The sequence below is a fragment of the Andrena cerasifolii genome, chromosome 1 (assembly GCF_050908995.1).
Source record: "Andrena cerasifolii isolate SP2316 chromosome 1, iyAndCera1_principal, whole genome shotgun sequence".
Classification (NCBI taxonomy): Eukaryota; Metazoa; Arthropoda; class Insecta; order Hymenoptera; family Andrenidae; genus Andrena; species Andrena cerasifolii.
The window spans coordinates 18,355,633-18,381,677 of NC_135118.1; the positions used below are offsets into that span (position 1 = coordinate 18,355,633).

Below are 26,045 nucleotides of genomic sequence, written 5' to 3' on the forward strand. Positions count from 1 at the left end.
CCCGAAGTAACAATGGAAAGTCGTCTGGTTGAATTTTGGCGCCACGATATTATGGCTCTGCATTCTGGCTTAACCATCGCTTAACGGATGCAGGGTCCATTTTGACCCAGTCCTTACTTATCCTTATGAAAGTGGTGTAAATGTATTCTTTGTTTCGAGATATTTAAAAAATATTTTTCCATTATTCAACATGTTTCTCAACAGATATGCTCTTCTAATATCAAACTTATCTATCATTGTAGAATTTTATGAGTAACTTGTACGCAAATGTTAGTTTTTAAACCTTTGAATGTCCCCCAAATTCCAAAAGTGTTGAAACGCATTTTTTTCGGTCTACGCAACTTAATAAATTTCAAAAATTTTTTGAACAAAAGCAATTTTTATTTTCAAATACTGTGCCACTAACAACTTCACCATTTTTGGCAATGTATTCTTTACTACTATTTCTCCTAAGTTTCCCGATATTTTTAGAATAATTAAGTATATTTCGCGTTGTCTTTCTTTTTTCTTCTCTTGCCCCACATTTAAGGTTAATACATAATACAAAAATATGTAGCTATTTCCTTTCTCACAAATTAGGGGAGGTATACAGAATGTACTCGTGAAATTTGCAATAACTTTTTGTTATTACTCTGCACGATTACATCCATTGCATGCTTATTGAAATTGTTAAACTTTTTTTTCTTAAGCTTGACAAGAATTTAATATCGCTGGGACTCACGGAAGAATTATTAACTGAACGTCCACTAACGCGAGCGACAATAAAAAAATGCAGAAGCGTCATACTTTTAGTTTTTCAAAGCGAGGAATTCTCGTTTTACTTACCGGGTGCTCGATGGAGAACGTTTAAATTAAACCTGTCCGTTGGTGATGGGATCAAGTATATTGCGAGCAATATCGATAGTTGATGGGACCTGTTCGAATCCTCTATGAGTATCAAACACCGTGCATTCATATCACGCTTTTAACGCCATTACACGTTATAACACTTCTAGGATGGCTGACGTCTATTATGCCACGAACTTTCTGTTAAATCAAAATGATCTCATACTATTAAATCCTATTAAAACCTTAATTCCATTAAATTTTACACTCAAATTTTACTTTATTAATGTTTCGACTTACCTTCGCACGAAAATCTACTTCATCTGCAAATTCTTAATCGAGTACATGTGTATTCGACACTTTTTTTTTGTAAATTAAATTTCACACGATAGAACTTTCCTCTATATTTCCGATTCATTCTTATAGGAAGAATCGACAATTTTTCGATTTCACCACGAATTTATTCTCAACCTCGTACTTCCGTTAAGGGGTATTGTAGTGTAAGATGCGATTTCTCTTATACAATCTTTTGGTATTTTTTTATAAAGCATCTATACAACCTTTTCCACCACAATTTGGTTCATATTAGTGTTCCTGATTTCTCTATATTTTTTGTTTCTCGAGAAATCGGAAATGAGATCATATTTTTTTAGAATTCTCGAGAATTCACGAGAAATTGAAGAAAATATTGCAAAAATTATATTTTTGGAATAATGTTGATAATATTTAACAAAAACACAAGAAAACTTTAACTAAATGAATATATATATATATATATATATATATATATATATATATAGAGAGAGAGAGAGAGAGAGAGATATTTATCTGAAAAACAATTTTTTGGACCGTGTATACGTTCAAACTAGGCAAAAAAATTTGAAATTTCGTTTCCTGCGCAACATCTTGATAAAACAGTATCATAATGGATGAGAAAAAATTTGAGTCCCTGAATCAAAAACTAGAAACTGCAAGCGTCAAAATGCTTTTTTAAAATATTTTTTGCAATCATTTTCCGCGGAGATCCAACCATTTGAAAATGACCAAAATGTTCGGAGAATTATAGTGTTCCTTTAACTTTGACCAGCATTTTATATTCTAGATATCCCCAACAGAGATGGGTAAAACTTTTATTCAAACAAAAATTTCCAATAACGAATAAAAGTTAAAAAAACTTATTCGTCATGTGCCGAATAAAGTTGACCCGGGTTAACTTTATTAATCGAATAAATTCTCGTCTAATAAGAAAGTTATTTTTTTTCGCCAGATAATCCAAACTTAAAGTAACTTTCACTCGGTCCCTCATTTAAACAATTTTTTTCACTGGTTCTGATCCCCAGCCACAGAAGTCATCGAATTTATCTCCAACAGACCCAGTGTTTACTAAATTAAAACACCCCATCGAACATTCTACGTCCACGTCACAGATTTCGAGTCCAGTCGAGCGATACCAAGTGCCTATTTCGCGAACACACAGAGCATGCTCGTCGGGGCACTACCCCGTCCTAACCGAAATGAACCTCAGGTATTAAATCGATCGATATTCGAGAGCACATACCGAGTGTTTGGCTCTATCGCCGCTGTTAGCTGAAAAGGTAAACGCGGGGGCGCGTCCATTGTTTAGCCGTGGACGATCCGACGCAAACAATCCAGCCGTGCCGTTTATTAGCAAATTAACGGTGGCCAACGGTCACGAAGAGTCCACCGAACACCTCTGCTAGGTGCACCGTGCCCGGTGCGAGGATCGTTTCGGTGCAACAGGCGGAAATAAGTAACGCGGGTCGCGGGCGTGGACGGTCAGCCGCGCGGCTAGGACTTCCTTGGAGGGCGGCGTGTGAACCCCGTGCACGTCGCGCGCGGAGCGAAATTGGTCCCTTCGGGGGCAGAGGAAAATCAATGCTCCGTCTGGTTCGTTTCTGCGAAAGGGACGAAAGCGCGGACGAAAATGGAAAGTCGAGGGAAGGGAAGAACAGGTAGGAGCGCAGGTTCGATGGAAATAACGCAGCCTGGCAGGTGGATAGATTACCTGTCGCTCGTGCGCGCTTATCGTTTCCGAATAAAGTGACGTTTTATTGATTCATACACCGACGTCGATCGAGTTTAAAGTTTCATGTATCAGCGGAGCCGACTCTGGGTTGCATTCGCGAGCATGTACACGCAGGGGGTGGTTCCGAAGATACCATAGTTCAGGGAATGGAAAAGGGTGGCAGACACGCCAGTCAATTTATTTCTGTAGCGCACCCGCTTGATTCTTTTCGCGGTGTTCGTTTTGCGGACGGACAGCGGTGGCGGGAAATTTATACGTTCCCAGATTATTGTGCTGGACGAAGGTTTTGTAGAGCTTTTTCTTTCAGCGTTGCTCGGGCTGCAATTTGTCGTGATGGGGGGTTTCGTATGCAGGAAGTGGGAGACAATTGGGCTCGGGCGTTTGGAACTTTGAGGAAACTTTGCGCGTTTGCCGGGCTGGAGGAGGGGATCTGTGATTTGGGGGTGGTTGTTTGAACGTACATCGGTGGAATTCTCTCTTCGGAATTAACTGTTTGTAGGGAATTTGGCTTTTGTGAAAATGATTTATAGGCAGTGAAATGTGTTATAATTTTGGTCGGTTCTCTGGGCGAAGAAGTTTGGAACGTAAAGCTGGGAATCCACCTGGAAGTTAAGGGGTTTCGCCACCCTGAGGCGCTCGAAACAGCACTAAACTAGACGAATTTTTTTTACCGATACTAGGAGGTTGAAAATCATTTATTTTCTTCTTATGTGTAGAATATGTATTAGCGCATATATTGGATAAACACTGTGCAAAAATATTATAAAATGATGAACAATTGATGAGCAAAAATCACTGATGAACAATTAACCTGTCAATTACCATGCAATTTTTTTTAATTATACGCACATTTCGTGCGTTTTACTTTAAGTATGTATTATATTTATGTAACTCATAGGAATATAATGCAGAAATTTAGAGGACAGTTTAATTATGAATCGTTTTTGTTTAAAGTGGTATAGACTTCTACCATTTTTTCTTGATTTGAGACATTTAATATTTTCCATCAGTCTGTAAGGGAACCTAGCTTTAGCTGATTTTTTCCAGCATTAAACTTGCACTACTTGGAAAAGTACTACTATCGAGAAATAGTAGAATTTTAATAGGCTCTTTAATAGGCTGTTTTTTTATAAACATAGCATGGCACAGCTTAGCTTAGCTTCTGGTGGAAACGATTCCATATGAATGTATTAAAATTAATTTTTTAAAACGTAACATAGCATAGCATCACTTAGCTTAGCTTCCAGGTGGGGGTTGCCACCTTTAAGCAGAAAATTTTAAACAAATCGAATCGATGTATCTTTTAACCACCGAACGCAATAATTTACCCTCGATGCATACCACTTTTTGGAATGATAAAAATGTTCTATTTCCTCGTCTGTCAATTTCGCTGGCTACTGAAAACTCCAAACATTTTTCTCGCCCACGGTAAGTTGCTCAGAAACTGAAATAGGTAATTACCGTCCGGATTCTAAAATCGAGCCCCCCTTCTTTCAGCTTCGTCTTACTTGAATTTGCCGCATTTTAAAGAACGCAATTCCAGCGAAAACAGAAGCCAAAAAAGTCTCCCCCAAAAATGGAATTCCTTTCGTCGAAGTCGCGCCATGTTACTGTAACGCGTTTCCCATGCGCGGCGCTCGGCGTCGAAGGCCATCGTGCAAATTGACCTGGAAATTGAATTTTTTCCCCGAGCGGCGCAAATAAATGAATTAAATATCGCAAACGCGCGGTGACAAGGACTCGGCAAATCCGTCGCCCCTATGTGCACACAATTTTATTTGACGTTGCAATTTGTCGCGTACGCGCTTCATTTCGTCGCGGGACGGGCTTAATGTGGGTGGGGGGTGTGGAGAAATGATATATGTATAGCCGTATACATATGGAACGGTCGCTTGAACGTTTGAACGGCTGCGATAACGGGCGGCGTGGAGAGAGAGGGATGATGAAATTCGAATAGCTTGCAAATTGCAGTGGCCCGCTGCAATCTTCTTCGCGGACAGGAGTCGATGGAATGTGTTCCAGGCTCAGTCGTGTGCGCGTAGATAAGACACGAAAATAGAGGAGAGAATGCCGACGTTCTTTCCGTTTTGCCAGCGGCTTCTTTTCACCGCCGCGCCGTCAAACACCAGGAATACTTATGAATAATTCAACGGCTTGACGTGTAGAGCATTCTTCGCTTCTATCGTCTTACGTTAATAAGCGCGCGCGATGGAATTCCGCGTCGCTCTCGTTCCGCCCTCGACCTTTTTACGTGGCCTATCGGTTGAAATTAAAGTTTCAACCTGGGCATCGGCTTAAAAATACTCGATCCAATCTGTGCAGATCAATACCGCTTAATAGTACAACGTTGGCAGAATTCTGACGGAGCTACGTATTCCTCCTGTCCTGTTATGGTTATTTTATTTGCCACGCAGTTATGTACGGTGACTCAGAAATTTGTTCGGGAAGTGCTGTTACCTTCTGTTCTTTTCATTGGAATAGGAAAAATTGGACGATAGTAGTTGGTATGGAAACTTAAGGTGGCGCGATAGAAGCGTAGAGGCAACATTACAGTCTTGGCAATTAATTATTCTTTCGCATTTGTGCGAATGAACTTGTGAGTGACTGTATATGTGGATGTAGAAAAAATAGGAAGAAATGTGCAGGATGATTCTAGGGTGCATTGTACTGCATTTAGCTCGAAAATGATGGAAAGTAAGTAGGAAAGGGGAGGTGAAGCATTTTTATCGAAGATAGGGGTTCGATCTTTCGACTATCTTCAAAGTACTCTGTATCCAGGATATTGACGTTGTTTATTTAAATGGATTCACTTTATAAAGGTGATGCGGATGATTCCATGCGAAATGGATTAGGTACTCTTTGACGTCGATGACTGGGATTCTCACGAAACTGAAATATGATGTAGCATACGTGACGTTAGGGAGGGTTTAAGTCAACATTTTGCTGATTTTTAATTTTTTTTTAAAATACAGGTCTCCAAAGACTGTACCTTTGGTTAATTTATAAAATACCGTCCATGAATGAATCGCAGGAAGTGATCGATTTGGCGTGGAATGACCCATAGATACATACAGTGTAGTCTCTAAAAATCGCACGACATTAGAGCGACTTTACCTTCCACAAACGAAATTTTTAGGACATTCATAAGCACTAAATATTCTATACAAATATAACAGCCACTCTAAGTGCCAAAATTAATTTTTTTATCGGAAAATGTTTTACGTACCAATGATAATACCTACTAGGTATATATAGTATAGACTTTCAAGGCAATTTGCCTTTGTAAATAAGTGCTATTTTTAATAGTACCGCCGGTACGATTGGCATTTCCAGTGCGTGCAAATTTAAGAAAATGGCAAATTCAGTTTTCTCTACAGCTAACAGGTAGTACAGGCGGTACAGTGTTTTTTTATAAATACAATTCCCTTTCACGAATTTGGACTATATTAATGCAAAAATAGAAAATTTTCTGACGAATTTGGGTTATTATATACTTAAGCATATTTAGCAATCGAAATAAATCAAATTGTGTAAATAATTAAAAGTCAGGGAAATTTTTTCACGCTCCTCAAAACTTTGATTTTTGGCACTTAGAGTGTTTTCTAGAAGGACTCTTCAATTCGCTAATTTCACTTCAAGATGATTTATACTGTTGGTTTCAATTTAATCAACCCCGATGCAAAAGGTAAAAGAATTTATGAAGTCTCAATAATAATTAAACATGGAACGTTTCTGCAAAAGACATATAATATAGAATCTTTTCTCAAACTCAAACGACGTTTCAGGGAGGCAAAGCTAGATTCTCGTATTCACTCTTATAGAAGTCAATCAATGAATGGTCAGGAGCATCGATAAAGCAAGCATGGACTCACTGCCTGCGGCGTCCATTCCCATGAAATATGCACGAGTATGCAAGCGAAACTTGCAGGTCTTTCTCCTTGGTCTTTCAGCGCTTTGGGGGCGGGGAAGGTGGACAAAGCGCTGGGAAGAAGCATCGTCCAGAACTTATTATACGAGGAGGCAGTCACGCGTGGCTGACCGTGCAACGATTTATTCACTGTCGCGTGTGCCAGCGAAACTTTGGTACACGTGGGCGCTCCTGTACGGAACGGTAGCCGGCCAATACTTTGCCGTTGGTCCCTTTGGGACTCGACGGAGGATCGTGTAATTAATTCGATCAAAAATTCAGGGTCTCTACGAAACACTTCTCCGTAGCCATTCACCGGGCGGTGTCACGAAGTTTCTTATGACTGGAAAGTGTGAAAGTGTAGTAGAAATTGAATAACTTGGCTCACGACCGAAATGGCCATTCTGAAGACGCAGACATTTACGCACGTGAATGTTTTTACGTTTCCTACGTATACTACCGCTCTGGTATTCGAGTTAAGTATCTGATAAATTGAGATGGGCGGGCTGGGTGTATGTTGAAGGGTAAGGGGAAAAGACTCGTTGCCTGACGTTAAGCATAAGCTTCTGTCGTCAATGTAAAACAAGAAATTATTTAACCCTTAACTGGTATACTGTTTTTGGCAAACGTGACTGGTATACTGGGGTCGTGGCAGACCCCAACTAAAAAAGGGCTCAGACATTTGTAAAGTCGACACTAGAGCAACCACTATGAATATTTTCTTCTTAGGTAACGCAGAAAATAATAGAAGCGTAGAAAGTTAAACTATTATTATAAAATTAATTAGAAATTCAGTTTACCAACTTAGACAACCGAAAATTGTACATCGAACTTTGGGTGCTTGGGGTCACGAGCGACCCCAGGATACCAGTTAAGGGTTAAGAAGAAAATTCTATAAGAAAATTAAATTCATTGAACTTCGTTTCTTTGCTGATGGACTAAAGTATTAACACTTAATTTTCTCTAAAGCTGCTTTGTGACATTTCCTGCTTTTCCCCTAACTCGTTAAATGAGAATATAGGACTACTTGGTTTCATTCTGGTTTGTTTCCAAATTCTTTAATTCTGAATTCCATCCGTTCTAACGTCTTAATAGGGTAATCAAAGCCTCGCTTATTCGTATACCTCGATCTTAAAAGCAGATACGGTGCGGAGTATTGCATTAAGCTATTAAAGTAGGTGAAACTCGTAATATTTTACTAAGTTTTCCTGATATCATCCTTAATGCATGAGGCCCCGAGTTAACATGCAGCAAGACTGTTTTCCATCTATTCCATAATGCAAGCTGCTTTTCTGTTAATTTTTCATGCATCTTTTCAGCGAGCCAGCGAAACGACTGTAGCTTTATTCCCTTTAACTTCTGAACGTCACTCGACACGCTTCAAACTCACTTAACCGTCTTCGTTATTCTGCCAGGCTCTGCCGAGCGACGAAAGATCGCGGAATAACCAATATCCCTGCACGAAATTGTCCGGCCTGCACTTTGGCGTGGTTCATTTTCAACGATCCCCTCGAAAATTGCATTGCTTACAATTTTCTTTGATCCTCTTGACCTCATATTCAATGCCAAGTAATTGACTTTGTATGTTAGAAACCGACGTTGAGCGTTTCTTTATTGTTTCATAAAAACTATGTGGATTAAACAAATTAATGACTCAAGTCGAGGGGCTTATTTATTCGCGAGACATTTGGTGTCACAGGTAAAACTGTATTATACAACTGAGCTAAAGCTAAATTAAAATTTCACGTAAGAAATGTTGATTATAATGCAAAGGACCTCACATTGATACTATTTTTCAGTTCTTCAGAATAATTCTAAAAGGGCACATGTTTTTTTAGTAATCTAGCTCAAAACCTACCCTTAATGTATGATCCATCTATTTTGTCACAGTCTGGGGCAGAAAAATACTTTTCTGTCACAGCATCATTGGCCCAATATGAATACAGAAGGTAGACCAAGAAAAGAAGAAAGTGGGACAATATAAACTGGGTAAAAACTTATCATCCACTGTGCATGTGTGTGCACGCACGGAAGTATCACTCGAACGGTTGTTCGCAACGCGAAGCAGGAGATGTTGGATAGCAATGTGAAGACCTTCTACGAAAGTTATTGCGCGTGTTCGAGTATCATGAAGAGAGATAGGAGTCTTCTATATTGATCAACGGCAGCTGCTTCGCTGCCAGTTTTCGGCGGCAAATTCTAACTGGCCCGCGAAATGACTGTCAGTTAGTGATTGATTCGCTTCTCTGTGGAAGAGAATAATGGATTAAACTAACAATAGACTACCCTCCACCATCGTTCTTTCCAGATACATACTCGATTATATGGACTTCGAGGATTTACTAACACCGGCCTGCTGGAAAGTTAATCAGTTGTATCAAATTCAATTTTTGTGACGTGATATTAGCAAACTGATAAATTGGCTAATTCAGGAGAACTACACTGTAAAGCCGGGAATCCACCGGGAAGCTAAGCTATGCTTTGCGATGCTATGCTGTGCTGTTTTAAAAAAATTAACTTCAATACATTCTTATGGAACCGTTTCCACCAAAAGCTACGTTAAAACTTAGCATCGCCTAGCATAGTTTAGCTTAGCTTAGCTTAGCTTTGCTTCATGGTGGATTCCCTGGTTAAGTTCCAAAAATCAAATTCTATACCATAGTATTACCATTAGTATGTAGAACATTTTTCAATAATTTTTTTTTCTAATTTTGGCATTTACAGTGTTCTCTACAAGGACTCTTCAATTGTGCATTTATCACCGAAGATTCTTTAGGCTCTCGTCGAATACATAAGTACCCTATTTTTCAAGTTTCTTGGCTTCAGAGATTTAGTTAAGTGTCTGGTAATTAGGGCCGGTTTAATATAGGGTGGCCGCACAAAATCAGTATATGATTATATGATCATTTTTAGGAGAAAATGGAACCTGCAGACATGAATATTTTTCCAGAATTTGTTTACAGTTGTGTTTGGTTAATCAAAAGACAACTATCCCGCACCCAGGCCAACTGAAAGTTCAAATTTAAATTTTCTGCTCCGCCCTAATATACAACTATCACAAATCTTTATTTCGCAATAAAACGTTCATTAAATAAAACTGAAATGTACTTATTACATTAAATGTAATATTCAAATTTATTATTTTATCATTATTGAAGATTAACGACGACTCCACCGTTTATTAGCACATGTACCTGCAACTACTGCTGTCAAATAACTAATACGCTAAGTGCAGAAGGCTCAAAGCAGTTAAGTATAATCACAAGCCAAAGCTAAAATATTCGCGGAAAAAGTGGAGTTGAAAAGTGTGCCTTTTCAGATTCAATACGTGCATTTATTATTTATCTAATTGATCGTGCGACTAATGAAAAAACTGGCGAGAATGTGTACGTATGGTCGGTATTTCTGTATGCATAAAGTTGATTGCCAGTGGAACTTAATTACAGTTTGGTTGTTACATATGAGAGCATATATCGAGTTTGCGGAAAGGGCAAAACTTTGAACTCAATTTTCCCGCCAACTATTAAGCATGTAGCGCGCCCTGTGCGTTTAACACATTATTATACATGGTGTGGACTAACTATACGCGAAATTTCAAACAAACCAGTGACCCGAATCTCTGGCAGTTTAGGTTCAAATTCCCATGGAAGAATTGCAGGGATATCGAGTTTGATGCAAAGGGAAACGCTGCTGGCACACAGTAACTTCATTACAGAACTATCTTCGAGCGGATATCAAATATATCACGAGCTAATCCACGGTTTGGGTTAAACGGTTTCCAGGAGGTGTGTGTGTGGGTGTGTGTGTGTGTACTCCGATGCTGCTCGAATTAAGCATGCAAGGGCCACGAGGGCCTCCAGAACCTCCGAAATTACTATATTACCAGTAACATCATAAATTGGTTTCCTTGGTCAGCCGTATACCACATTTGCTCGGACTTAACCGAGTGCCCCTTAATACGTACACTTAGGCTCGCTACCTCTTTTTACAGAAAAGTAACGTAGCCAAATTAACTTTTGTGTAGTATAAAAAAAGGGTACGCTCGAAAAAACAAACTACATTTTAATCTTATTGGTTCTTATTTCTTCCAAACATATTTTCTATTGCTTTTAGCATTGCAGAGAAACGTTTTATTATTTTTAAATCACTCAATGGCAGTATTTATTGATATTCTAATTATTATTATCTTCTATTCTTTTGTGATTTATTTGATTTCATGTAGCTGGCGTAATTTCTTTTACTCTTTTTTAAGTTTTTTAGTATGGGGACTTATGATTACAAATAGTTGACGTGCAATATGTCAGCTAAAGAAAACTGCGACGTAAGATTTGTAAATTTAAATGTATTTAAAAACATTTTTCACAATTTACTATCGTTTGCATTTAGTATCTCTGTGTTTAATGACAGACAAGCATTATTGCTTCCATTTTTATTGTGTCATTTTCCTTCTTATTGATTTTTATCATTTCTCTGGAAGAAGAATCAACAAACCCTTAGAAATGATATATAACAATCATACAGCTGCGAAACAATTTACAATCTCCTTTATTCTAACTCTTTATTTTCCCTCTAGGGTACCCTAAAAACAATTCCTGTACAGTATTTGCCCAGTAACCGTTACTCTGATATAAGAGGACAGTTTCCACAAGCTCACCTCCCTTCGAGGGAACAGAATAAATACTACGCTGTTCTCCAAATACGACGCAGTACACTTCTCGCGATATAAAATCAGCAATCCAGAAACTAAGTACGCAGGTCAAGTGAAATTAAAATACCTTACCATTCGTATAATCACAAAAACCACCCCACACGTTTTAAGCAGTTGCTGCAGCGAACCTTGTTACACGCAAAAAGGAACAGAAAAAATACGAAAGAATCAGTGCAATACAGATCTCGATAACTTTTTCCTCCCCCGTATTCGTGTAAACTTATTAAAGTTAAATTTGCTAGGGCTGTCTTGTTTGTATCGGGGAAGTTTCTTACCCCCCCGCAACAAGACAGCGATATATCTCGCAGCGTAGGGGCGGCAGGGACCGTTATTTCTCCTCGGTTTAAAGTTTCCTGTCTTAAAGCACCGGCCACGAAAATTAAGCGCCCGAAACTTCCCTCTCGGCTTGATAAACCGAACGCGCTAACAGTTTCGCGCGGGCCAGCGAGCTCCCCGGTATCGGCGAACTTCGATGATTCCCCAGGACCGCGTTCTCCGCCGCTGTTCAGGGGGTGTGTGTGTGGGGTGGGGGGTGGGTGGCGAACACGTGACTACGGCACGAAAGGAGAACCAGCGCCCACCGTAACCGAGATGAAGCTTTTTTTTCCTTTCTCCCTCGCTTTGAAGCTTCCCAGCGAGGCGTGAGCCGATCTTCCTGGCGCAATCTGCGGAAACTTCGAATCGATTCGAATTTTAACGCTCCAACTGTCGCTCATTGTATTTAACGATAAATAATAAGTACCAGGTGACTCGTTGTTCGCGGTACAACCACGAGAGGAGCGACGTTTTCGCCCTTTCATAAAAGGGGTAATGCTTTCCGTTTTGGGGATGAAGTGACTTTGTAGATTTGTTTTAATTAATGACTGGTGGGTATTATTGATTTTGCAGGGATTGCTTGTTTGGCCGATTGCTTTGTATGGAGCGTGTGTATTTGTTCATCGCTCACCGAACTGATGAGGTGGTAACAAGTGTAATCGAGTTATCCGAAAAATCTAATTGAGAATTATTGGTGGAATACTGAGGTAAATATGGTACAGCTATGGATGAAACGAATGCTTCTTGTTAAATCATTCAAAATCGTGGAATAAGGTTTTTCGAAAACAGGATTTGTTTTTAAGAAAAGTCGGTTCTGAAAATCTGTCGAGTTCCTCGAGTTCTGTTGAATCGTCCTTGGAAAGAAATTTATTCTACAACTTCGACTAATTTTAGCACAAAGATTAATTTTCCTAGCAGTTTATTTATATATGTATATATTCGTGCATTCTGCTAATAACAATAGTTTACAAAATCCAAATAAATTTTTGTTATCGATACTCCACTATGAAATTATTATGTAAGGTGGTCCCCTAAGCTAAGAATCGACATGAGACGAAATCCTATGCATACGTTTTTGAGATATCGGCCGATGAATAATTTGATAATTTTTTAAGAAGAGGATCCGGCGTTGTTGGCCATATCTCGCGTTAGGGTTGACCGATTTGATCGCGACGGCGCTTAAATTAAAGGTAATTAAATTGCATACAATTCTTTCATACAGTGTTTTCCATTCGGACCAATAGTTTAGGCGAAAACATTACATTTTTCTTAAATTTCGCTCGATTCCGCCTAAACTATTGGTCGGATTGGAAAACACTGTAGAAAAGAATTGTATGCGATTTAATTACCTTTAATTTAAGAGTCGTCGCGATGAAATCGGTCAACTCTAACGCGAGATATGGCCAACAACGCCGGATCCTCTTCTTAAAAAGTTACCAAAATATTCATCGGCCGATATCTCAAAAACGTATCTATAGGAATTCGTCTCGTGTCGATTTTTGAGTTTAGGGGACACCTTACATAAGAATTTCATAGCGGAGTCTCCGTCACCAAATGACTAAACCAGTGTAATTAGCCAGATGCATGCGTGCTGAAGGATTTTATGAAATTGATTTTCTCCCACAGCGAGAAATACTCTTCTAGATTTTCCACCTATGTTTTCATCAAGCAACACCACCTTTCGCGTTTTACCACTGATAGCAGACCACCGTGTATATATATATATCCTTTCGTAAAGCAGGAAATAAATAGCTGACTCTGTTATATGGAACGTTTTATCGGAATTCATGCACCTATTCAGTCCACGATAATGTGTTTTTCTATTCCGTTTCGTGCGTGCGCATTATTTTGCACGTAGCGTGCAAACACTCTGCGCTACCACGTGACCGACTTAAATAATCCATGCTCGGCTTTTGAAAATTCAGAGAGTGTTTGATACGAATCGCACATGCATACACCTGGTTGAGATTTAAGGCTTGGATTCAGGCTTCATGCAAATTTCCATGAATTCTGAATAATATCTGGATGCTGTTTGCGTAAGCAACTTTTGCAGAGTGACGGAAAATGTTACTGGATATTTTTGCTGAATAGGGTATACTTTGAAAAGCTATCTTGATGTTATCGTAGAAAATAGTGTTTGTAATCTATACGTTTCGAGATAGATTTTGTAATCGTTTCACAGTAGAATATTTCTCGTGTTTCTTGCGTGAAAAGGCACTTTTCCTATTCTCTGCGTTTATAAAAGGGTAATATTTATTCATATAACAGGTACATAGGGTGAAAGGTTCAGAATCCAATCGGTGTAAGTCCATGAGCATTCAAACCGAGATAAATAAGTTTCTTACAAATTAGTTGAAAAAAATGGCAGTGCTACTAAAGATGCAAAAAATGATTTTTATTATAAGATAACATACAAATGAACTTAAAGAGAGGTTCCGGTCTACAGCCCATACAAATAAGTGCATTCGCCGCTACTCAAATGCCTATAACGTCAGGAATTTTTCGAATTTCAAAAATCCTTTTAGACGCGTATTCTTTAAAGGTTGAACATTCGAAAAATGAGGTAAAAACATATCGATTTCTAGACTGGAACCTCCCCTTAACTGCAAGGGAAGTGAAGGAAAATCGCCGTGGTTGTTTAAAAGATATCAGATTGAATAAAAATATTGTGATTCACGTCAAATTTCCACTGGAAAATATGAAAGTCCTCGTTATTCTCTATCTCAACTTCACTACTTACTGCAAATTCCGAAGTATCTTAAAAATATACATTAATATTGTCAAATATTCAAAATACACGTTAATAAACACGCGTATAAAATTATAACAATTTTTTAAAATAATATGCTACGAACTATATTTGCTTCACTAAATTTTCTGTTGAAAAGGGTAAATTTAATTTATCTCCACTAAATGGCATAAGTTTACCTACAAGTAAAATTATACTTTACATAGTAGTTAACTTATAAAGTGAAGTATAATTACTTCAAAAATTGACTTGTAAAGAAAAATACAATTTTACTAATATACGTATTTTATGTAAAATACCTATATACAGGTGGAATGAAAACATACAAATTTCATGACCATATGACATTCCCTTTTCATCAATGAGCAGTGGGGTTGAAAATCAAAAGAAATTTCCCTCGAGTAGAGAGAAAAGCCAATTATTTCCACTTCTTTTTTGTTTGCTTGCAGAACGAACTACCGTCCCCATGCTTGGCAGTGCCTTTCCTGGGACCACTTTAGGTGAGTTGTACGATGTAGTAATCGAGATTTCTCTATTACAATTTCAGGCAATAAAATTGTTTGCCTTCCATCTTCCACGCTTTGCGGACCTCGATGTGATTCAAAGCACTCCACTCATGTTTCTTGTTTCTATAGAGCACTCTTGCATTTTAAAGGGAAATCGATATCTTGGTCGAGGGTTGAGTGTGTATGAACGTTGGAGAGTTCGATACGAAGAAAATTATTTTTCGCCTGACAAGAATGAACAGAATCCAAGCTCCTTCTAAACTTTACAAATTTAATTTACATCAAGTAATGTGACTAATGTTTATTAAGCGCAGCACGAAGAATTTGCTATCTACTTATTAATTACAGGATTACGCGAACGATGTGACTTTTTTATGCAGAGTAGTTTGAATCAGATATGGGCATTATTTAAATAAGAATTATTTAAATTATTTTATTTTAAATAAGAATTATTTAAATAACGTTTCAAACAAAGACACTTTATCTTCTTCCGTCGTTGAATAAAAATCACCCGAGTTATCTTTATTCGAAGCGCCACGGTTGAAGCAATTAATTCGACGGGAATTCACCCGACGACCAAAGATTCTTTGTTTAATCGAAGGCTTTTCATCTTGGGCTCGGAATAATTTGTCGTCTTTTATTGTATCTTTATTCTAGAAGTTCGAATAGCCTGCGAAAGCCTTTGTGGCCCCAGCCGCGCGAGATCGCCGTTAAGCCGCGTATCCACCTGCGCATTCGCCCCGAATGTGCAATCGGCGCGCACAGTTTTTTGGCTCGTTCGCCGCGTATTCGGGGTTCAGTGAAAATTGCGGCGTCCATTTCATGGTATTGTTCGGACCCAAATGCGCGCTTCGATGGACCGCCAGCAAGCGGATCGGCCCGAACGCGCCTCGAGTACGCGCCGAACATCGGACGAGCAAAAAATCGGTGCGCGCCGAATGCACATTCAGGGCGAATGCGCAGGTGAATACGCGGCTTTACTCGGCGGTGTGTCACCGATTATACATAATCAGAATTTGTTTATTCTTCACCGTATCCATACGAAAGTGGCACCAATGGATTCCTGGCATTCTCCCGATTAAATTGACAGAAAATGATTGAAATCGAACTATTTCTAAAGAAATGGGCTTTCAATTCTGCAAATAAATTTTTCATGTAATTTCCTCATTTATGGTCCGAATTATATCATTTTTGGGGCCAATTTGATCGAGAAAACTTGAGATACCATCGATACTTTCGCAAAGATCTGATTAGAAATGCAGAACTGCAGATTCGCCACTGCTTGGTGCGTAACAGGGCGGAGCGATACTATATAGGCGAAAATTTTGAATTTTCAGTTGGCCTGGGTGCGTCTTTTGATCAATCAAACCCAACTGCAAAAACATTTTGGAAAATATTCATGTCTGCAGGTTCTTTTGTCTCCTAAAAATGATTATATGATTATATTCTGTATTTGAATTAAATTTTTGGAGAAAGGAATTTGAAAATTATTTATTACAAATAGTAAGGAGTAATATACCAACATTCCTAATATTCGTGGAGTCACGACTTCGCCAAGTACGTAAAAGGAGGTGGTTTCATTAGTTCATTAGTACAGTTAAATAAAACAGACCAAAACCACGGGGCACAGCCTCCTCAATTCTCAGATTCACACTCGAAGCAGGTATCGTTTTTATTTCCCCCGCTTCTCCCGCGAATTTTATCTCCGCTGTTGCAGACGATTTGATAAGGGAAACTTTTTACCGTGTTACACTTTTCAATGGCGGGCGGGCGTGTCGTAGATAACAGTGAAACAGTGCGAAACTTCGCTGTTCCTGAAATTTAATTCCAAGTTACCTGGAGATCGACGATTTGATCTAAATCCGAGGGTACGTAGTTCGCTCTCGGCGCGCTCCGCACATACGTAAGGAGTACGTATATTTGTTCACCCCCGTGCCCCGCGAGTTCCTTCGTCTGGTGTATCTATCAAGTAAAGGCAGAAGTTTCCACATTCCCGATAACGTTCATTTTTTTTTTTTGCACTCTTCTTCGTTAAGTAATATCAGGCTGCTGTGAAAAGTCTACCTACTATCGGAATTTTGCATCTGAGAAGTTGCGTTGCTTACTTACAAAAAATAGTGAAACTTTTTCCTCTTCCGTTTTTCTTTTTCGTACACCTGCCGTTTGAGGGAAAACATTGTATACTATGCTACAATAACAGTGTAATAATAGTAATCACCCGGTGCATATATGCGCATAATTTTCCACGGCAGTGTGATAAACACTATATAATTCGAAAATATACTTAAGTACTAGTAGAACGTAATTACTTAGGTTCGTAAGTACCGTTGACACTTACAGAAAGAGAATCTTTATATAAAGAGTGCCGCTAGCGATTACGTTATCAGTAGCTGTCATTAGACGTTGATAAATGATGTGTAGGCAGTAAATACTTCCTTTTCAAAAATGTACATTGTCGCGTATCTAGCTTGTCGCGCGTGGATTCGCTTAATCTATACAGAGACACTTATTCTACCATTTGCATTTCGCAACTACGATATTTTATCAAAATGTAGATCATCTACTATCGATTCCATTATCTCGGTTGATGTAGTCGCCTTGCAAACGTCTACCGCCGGGAAGCCTAACATTTGCCTGCTGCGCCGTTTATCGGAAAACAATTTTTCCACGCTGTGCAGGAACTACTTAGAATTGTCGATTCGACTATATACTCACAATGTGAACGGTTCAACTGGATGAGTGATAGAGGATTTCGTGGGTGATTCAAAATCGAGCTTCTGCTTTCTATGTGTTGAGTAAAGTTTCGCTTGGGAGATTGCTTTTTCCTATCTGTGATTTTTGTTATTAGAAAAACACGTCGTTTTTTCAGAATTCGAAAAATATGCTCTCTTTTTCTGATTAGAAAAACATGCTCCTTTTTTCTTCAGCTTTAGTGAATAAATGAAGCAACACATTTTTGGTAAATCACAGCGAGAAACCATCTATATTTATATAGTTGTTAGAAATATGTGAATCATATTTTGAAAAAATTTGGGTTCGTGCCTTTTTTGAGGTTTAGAATATTGTAGAGCTTATATCTTGGGAAAAATGGAAACGCATGCAAGGGCTTTTCTGAAGTACTATACATGTACACTGGATTCATGTTGTTTTACAACAAAACTTTTGCCTAAGCTCATGTTCAATTACTATTGTTCTGTTTAGCATTTGTATTAATTTTTTATGCCAACAAAGCAATCTGAAAACTTAGGCAAAATCAAATGCGAAATATTCTTAGATGGTACTTGAACCGGCAACAACCAATCGTTTATTTTGTAAACTTGAAATGGCGTTTTCCGAAAGTGAAAAACATTTCTTCCTGCATCGACAATAAAAGTAGCTTCATTTAGGTTCAGATACATGCGCGACTATTTATTTATTTAGTTTGATTTCCTCGTTGGAATTCGATTACATTACCTACTTACGTTTCTATCTATAGTTTTGCAACACTTTGAATGACACGTGTTACCATCAAAAAGTATGCTTTAGAACAGAAAGCCCAGTTCAGTGATCAAAATTAATATCAAAGTCAGAACTATTTCAGCCTCGAAACGGTCGCAACTATTCTAGAATTTCACTGTAACATTCATTGGATTGCATAGTGGCCACACTCGAACTTTGCAATAGGACATACGTGGACTTCTAAACCTTACACACACCTACTTAGCTACATGTATACATATGGAACCTATCCAAATTCTGTAGACAGCCACTTTTAATGACATACGAACGTTACTGAACTTAGCAATCTCACTGATTACTATTTTCAATGAGATATCACTGCAGAAGTGTAAATGAAGGGTAAGGGGAAAACCGGGAATGTCCATGTTTCGTGTTTTTCCAATTTATAGCATATTCTGTTGGTGGCAACTGTTATAAAGTTCAAATACCCCCGTAAGATAACGTTAAAGATTTGGTATACTGGTTAAAAACAGAAAGTGCCCACTCTGCACTGGAACAAAATACGCAATGTCCTCACTCTTTGCCTAAACAAAAACTTCTGTCGTCAAGGAAAAACAAGAAATTACTTAAGGGGACTAGGCAGTCGAAAAATCAATTTTTGATTGCATGTTCCGCAAATACTATCCTTTCTGAATAAAATGCCGTTTGGTTTGTATTAAAATCCGCAGAATTGTTGATTCGCCAGCTAAAAAGGTCAACTGAAACTTTAAACGCGTTTTTCTCGAATCTTTTTTCTCTCTTGGTTTCGCCGTATTTGCGAATGAACGGAGCTTTAGATCGACTTGGAAAAAAGTACGGTATATGGTCCGTAAAAATTCGAGATTTTCATAAAAAAAATTAAAAGGTCGCGGATTTTTAGTAACGCACAAACACGACCTGAAACTCCGCGACTTTTTAACTGTTTGATGAAAATCTCGAATTTTTACGGACCATGTAATAGGCAGCGCGGGAAATGGCAACATGCTTCATACATCCTGTAATTTGCTGAAGTCGATCTGAACCTCCGCTTATTCGCAAATACGGCAAAACCAAGAGAAAAAAAGTTTCGAGAAAAACGCCTTTAACGTTTCTGGGCAAAGGCGGCGCTATAAGTTACCGCTTGACCTTTTTAGCTGCCGAATCAACAATTTTGCGAATTTTTAATATAAGGCAAGCAGCGTTTTATTAAAAAAAAATATTACTTTCGGAAAATGCAATGAAAAAAATATTTTTCGACTGCTTATAAGTGGACCCCTTAAGTAAGAAGAAAATTAAATTCTTATTTTTTTACTGATGGACTAAAGAATTAAAACTTAATTTTCTCGATAACGCTGTTTTTTGAAATTCCCTGTTTCTTTCCTTACCCTTCAAATCAGGACGTAAGATCTTTAGCAATTGGGAATTTGTTTATCAATAGCTAGTATCAGTATGTTAAGACTATTACTTTAGTCACTCGCATAAATTCGTGATTATCAAATCTAATTGTTATTTGGATTTGAATTTTTCTTATTCATAAATGAAGTTGCCCACAAAAAGGAATTGAAACGCGTTCTATCACTAGTATTTAATCTAGAACAGCATAGGTGATAGCGAATCATTCATCATTAGCATCACGAGGCGATGAAACAGATACGCGGATCACGACCCAGATTCTAGTTGCCGATCTAAAAGCTGAACGTCGTTTGCCGACCAAGCTGTGATTGACTGGTGCCGACAATTTAATTTGTACTGAAGCGTGATGTATAGGTATTTTCAACTCGTCAGTGACATACAGAGTGGTTATTAACTTCACTATTTCACGTGTTTAGCCGCGGTGTGTGCAGCAGTGAGTGGAAAGGAACCCCTTTTTCGTCTGTCTTTTGATAGGGTAAGTGTGGGTATTACTGCGGATGCTCCGATTACTACGGATATTCTAAAACAGATCATATTTAATGTTGGAAAGTACATAACTCTGGGAAATTTTTGGTAAAATTATTTTAAACTCTATTACAGATAATTATTAATAAATATGTGCAGCAAAGTTACTATTCATTCTTTTATCGTAGTTTGAAATTCGTCAAGGCGAAACTTCGGTCGATTCCCGATATGGCGGTCATGAACACCTACTTGAAAAACATTTATATTTTTGTTATTAACTGTAAATCAGTCATCTACATTTTAGTTTTAACTTTTATTTCTCACCGCAGTATTAGGTGCAGTACTTATTACTGCGGACCGACGACTGCGTAACCTAACCTTTTCTCCGACCGTACGTCAGAGTTGGGCAGAATGTAATCTAATTACAAATTAAAAATTACGATTAAACTGTAATTGTGTAACTGATTACACATTATTTTCTGTAGTTGTTAATTTAGGTAGTTGACCATTTGGTTTTGTCAACTATCTAAATGAACGATTACGGAAAATAATGCGTAATCAATTACACAATTACAGTTTAATCGTACTTTGTAATTTGTAATTAGATTACATTTTGCCCAACTTGAGTTACAATTGCAGCTGTATAAAGATGCCGAGAAAAGATAAAAGTGAAAAAAAAGTATAAAAATGAATAACAGAAAAGTGAATAGGCTTTTTTATACTAGTATTTCGCCTAACATCACACATTTTTTTATGGAATTATTAAGGTCCCAACTTCCTTTTAAAAAAAGAAACAGGGATTTTCATTCATTTCAGAACTTTATCGAACGTTCTAAAGTTAACCTATCTTAAAAGTCCGCAGTAATACCCACACTTACCCTATTCCTGATTGGAAACTTCTGGCATGACATTCCGAGCAGAGGATGTAGAAATTAAAGGGATCTACGGGGAATTGCAAGGGTTGCTAAATCCTTGCCTGTACAGTTTCGTATTGCGAAGTCAGTCAAGAAGTGAACTAAAACTGCGCTGAATTGGATCTGGATATTGGAATAGGAAGTTGTACGCAGGGTAAGCTCCGATAAGTCCGTGATAGTTTTAGAATTTGTCTATTAACTGCTAATATTTATATATTCTGAAAGTGAGTCTAGGATATAATGATAGGTCAGACATCAGAGAAACAAATAATAGGTAACAGAAATTTACTAAGTATATTTAATTGAAAATATACAAAATTAAGTTGTCGTGATAGTTCTGGTTACTCCGTGATAGTTCTCGATAGCCCGTGATATGGCCATCAGCTACTTTTTTATATTATCTTACATTATTTTACATTATTCTACATTATTTTACATTATTTTACATTATTTTACATTATTTTATATTATTGTTATTTTGTACATAATGGTAATGTTTATTTTGCTACAGTCGTTTGATGCGTAGGCGATTTTCTGTGGTTTTGCCCTGATTGCGAAAAAACCGGGGTTCCGATTGATATGGAATTTTTACAGCATGTTCAAAATATATTCCTGTTCGAAGTGTACCTCAGAATAAAGTGTAAAAGCTCTAAGTTGTTTGTGAGATAAAAGCAGCCATGTGTGCACCCCGAAAATCGACGTTTATCGTACAACTCGCATTCTCCTAGTGACTATTTTAATAACTTTGGTTCAATCCTTTTTTTCAGAGGTCCCCTCCAAAATTACGAGTTCTAGGAGAAACATATTCCAAGGAAGCCGTTGTATCTTTATACTAAAGCTAAATGTCAAGGGAGAACCAAATACACTTTTTTAAACTACTGTACAATCAACCTCGTGTGGCGCCGTCTTTAAAATAGATATTTAGACAAAAAAAATATTTTATTACTCTACGTGATAGTAGTAAACATTGCAAAAAAGGAAATGTCTGTACTTGCTTTCATCTGCTTGTAATTAATTTGACTGCCTAGCCCTCTTAACACCGCGCGAGGAACTCCAGCTAAATAACGACGCGTGGTACGAAGAGCATCACTTTTCATTTTTTTCTTACGAACAACTGCATGCAGAAAAAATGAAACGTGCTGCTTTGCGTAACGCGCGTCGATAAGTAGATGAAAGTTTCTCGTGTGCCCGGGTCATGCGTGCCCGTATGAAAAGCGCTTTGTCGTGTCGTGCGCCAACAATAGGGGAAATAGCGACGAAATCGAATTGGATAGCTAGCAACCAAAAACATGTTCCAAGATTCCTTCCTTTCCCATTCCTTTTTTCAACTGCCCCTACTTAAGTGACCCTCAACTCACTCTGTATACAGTAGCTAGGTCCTAGAAGGAATACAGCGAGGTGGTAAAAGCTGCGAAAGTCCCAAAGTTCACAGCTTTGAGGTCTGGAAACCTCCTCCAAGAAGTGCCAAACCTCTTGTTCCGAAAGTTCAAAGCTGTAAACTTTGGGACTTCCGTAGCTTTTACAACTTCGCCATATCCCTCCTAGGTAGTGCAGAGGTGCACATGGAGCCGCTTTTACCTCCTGGAGATTCTGGGCGCCGGGTCAGAGCTGAGCGTGGAGCTGTGCAACTAACAAGGGAACATCCCGAACCCGGGAATTTCAAAAATTCTGAAACTTCGTGAATACGTAAGGAATTTCCCCCCGATTACAACGCAATTTTTGTTTGCTGCCCAAATTCACTCAAAGGGGGTGTAATTGACCCCTGAAAATCCGGTTATTTTCCGATTTTTTGTTATAATTCGTGAACTGTAAAATAATTTGTTTGCCAAATGATAGATCTAATTAAAAGAAGTAACTTTTGTCTTGAAACATTTTTTCTATATCTTACAGATTGCGAGTTAGAAAATAAAATCGAAAAATAGCCGAATCTTCAGGGGGTTAATTTCACCCCCTGAGTGCGATTTTGGGCAATTGGGCAGCAGAAAAAAAATTGCGTTGTAATCAGGAGGAAATTCCCCACATATTCACAAAGTTTCAGAATTTTTTTTGAATTTTCGGGTTTGGAATCTTCCCTTGTAAGTAGGGAATACAATCCCGGGCTACGGTATTCCGAGATCCCGGGACCCCGGCTATTTTTGGATTCTAAAAATCCCGGGATTTAATGCAAATAATCCCGAGCGTGTCGGGATTTTTTAAAAATGTGAATTAATTTATGAACACCTAAAAAATATATAAATAAACAGAATAAATAAAAGTAGTCATTTCATAATAATAAGGACAATAATAATAATAATAATGATTATTATTTAGTCGCATATAACTAACTAAACTATATTTATTTTTACAATGATATTCTCACTTTCCAGATTCTATTTCGAAATCGCGCGAGTTGCAAATCGCAGCTTGTCTGAACACGTAAAGTCGAAACATTGTAGATATGTACTTTGGGTGCTTTGCTGTTTCTTCGTTCGCATTTCCAAAAAATCTTCATCATTATGGAAAACCATTGTTTACTGATATTATCTACTTATTGAGACTTTATTATTCTTCATTATTCTTCTGTTTTTATTGTTAAAAATGCTTCTACCTGATGTTTCAGACTAATAATAGAAAGCAAGTTTGTTTATGTAAGCTGGTTACGTGGGCGAGGGGGTGGGGGCGCAGGATGACGCGAAAGATACCGTGAGTTAAACAAGAGAAGTAGTAACACGTATTGCATTAAAACTGTAGGCTTTATTCGTGACTTTCTCAGACATCGGTCCGTAACAGAGTGACAGTCTTCGACACGACGCCGTCGTTAGTACCGTCAACGCTTTCCCTTTTTACGACTCTAGTCCTTAAGGTTTTTCCCTTCGAGAGGGGGTGACTTTTGAGGAAATGTCACGTGGCCTGTTTCGACCGCTTGCCTGCTTCGGATTTTCTTACATTTACTTTAAATAAAGATGTCGAGTTTTAAATTGTTTGGATATGAAGCAAGCAAGTAAAAGAAGTCTCTAATTAATTAGTTGCACATTTTAATAACTTATTTCACTCGTTTTAATATAAAATGTCCATTCACTGGTACGTGTTCATTTACTGGTACATCCACCCTACACGGAAATCGGCCGTGTACTGTTTTGTCTTACGATTTTGCTATCTGCCGATTCGCGGCGGTTTAAACATCGCTTCGTGCCAGCGCACGTTCGCTACCCTTATCGCTACATATTAGCTACTTACGACTAGACTAAATCTATAACTATTTACAACTTACAGCGTACTGTCTCCGCGCTCGGTTACTCCTCCGAGGCAATAGCGGCACCGTGTGCAGCTTTGTATACTTGCGACTCAACGAAGATCAAGGGGAAGAAACTGAAACATGTCCTTCTGTTCTCGCCAGAGCCTCTCGAGGATGGGTTCCCGAAGGAGCGGGTCCGGGGGGAGCCGCGCGAACGCCGGCGTCCTGAAGGAACGCGCCAACATGTCGTTCATGCTGGTGGTCATGTTCTTCGCCGTGTTCGGCCTGATCGTCCTCACGGAGATATTCTTGATCGACGAGAGGCGCGGAGTGGGCGTGGGCGGCACAGGGGCCCTAGGAGGTCACAGGAGCGGGCATCAGTTGCCCGCCGCGCCCGATCGTCCGGATTATGGGGAAATCGGAGTAAGTACGCAATTAGGGCCATCTGTAACCACTTAATTAAACGGGCTGTTTGATATGAATCTCCCCCTCCCTTCCCCTCCCTGGCTGAATTTAGCAGGTGTATGGAGAATATAAACTGTGGAGGGTGGAACATCATACAGGGTGTTCCGTGTCGTTCTGAATAAAAAATGTCAGACGCACTGCAGGTCTGCTTCGTGCTGCTAGCTGATTATACCGCAAATAACACGCTAAAAATATTAATTCTATAATGGCTTGCTGGACGCTTGTGAAAAGTTTGTTGAATGCATCGCGGAGCACCTTGTGTAACGGATTAAACGCGACAGAGGTGTTTGACGATCAACACAGATGCGTTTAGCGAGTTAATTATCGTGGCCGTTCATTAGCCAGTGTTTAGATTTCTTGCGTTTTGTTAACCGTTGTAATTGCCTCTCGTCGCGTGCAAGACCTCCGCGCGCTGGGGTTGGGTTTCGGTCGCTGCCATTCCGCATGTTCGGTGGCAGAAGTTTCTCTTTCCGGCTTAATTTCGCCGTGGATTTCGTCGGGGCTGCGAGCTGTGCTTTTGTAATGGAGGAGGGAGGATAATATGAAGAAAATAATATTTGGTACACGCGCTATTCAGTGAAAGATTATTATTTAAGGGAATGCTTTGCATATCGTAGGATGGCTTGAGAACTGATCACACCAAGTTTTGCCTCATTTTTATGAGCGCGGGAGCCATTGGTTTGTTTTTATAATTGGGCTTAGTTTTGCGGAAAGCTACCAACCTTCAAAATGGCAAAGAATTAGTTAAACGCAATAGTGGTCCCATAATTTTGTGATTCTTATTTTACAAAAATTACCAACCAATAGAACGACAATTACGTTATTCAGTTATTAAAACTGCCAAAACTGTATTTCAGGCTTAAAAAACAAAAGCTACAGGAAAATTTAAATTAATATTAATTATACTACTCGCTGTTAAGTAACCCATTAAAAAGCATTGTAAAATAATAACAAGAAATAGAATATACCCAATAGAAATAAAGTTACTTTTCTGCTCACAAGGGGAGGACACCATGTGGTAGACACCGATTTTGATGAGCCTTGGCACGATGGATCTATGT

The 26,045-nt window shown here is 38.6% G+C and overlaps 1 protein-coding gene and 1 long non-coding RNA gene across 2 annotated transcripts in view; one reads left to right on the forward strand and one right to left on the reverse strand.

The window, feature by feature from the left end:
• The window catches only part of LOC143368466 (uncharacterized), a 73,893-nt gene that overhangs the window by 19,196 nt on the left and 28,652 nt on the right, over window positions 1-26,045 (forward strand). Inside the window, exons 2-3 of the mRNA XM_076811231.1 lie at window positions 15,001-15,051; window positions 24,682-24,942. Coding sequence (XP_076667346.1) covers window positions 24,694-24,942 — 249 coding nt within the window. The 5' untranslated portion in view covers window positions 15,001-15,051; window positions 24,682-24,693. The remainder of the gene's footprint in view (window positions 1-15,000; window positions 15,052-24,681; window positions 24,943-26,045) is intronic.
• On the reverse strand, window positions 15,065-17,229 carry LOC143368607 (uncharacterized). Its single transcript, XR_013085263.1, has 3 exons — window positions 16,961-17,229; window positions 16,670-16,871; window positions 15,065-15,282 (listed from the first exon to the last, which is right to left on the reverse strand). It is a non-coding gene; the product is annotated as an uncharacterized LOC143368607 (long non-coding RNA).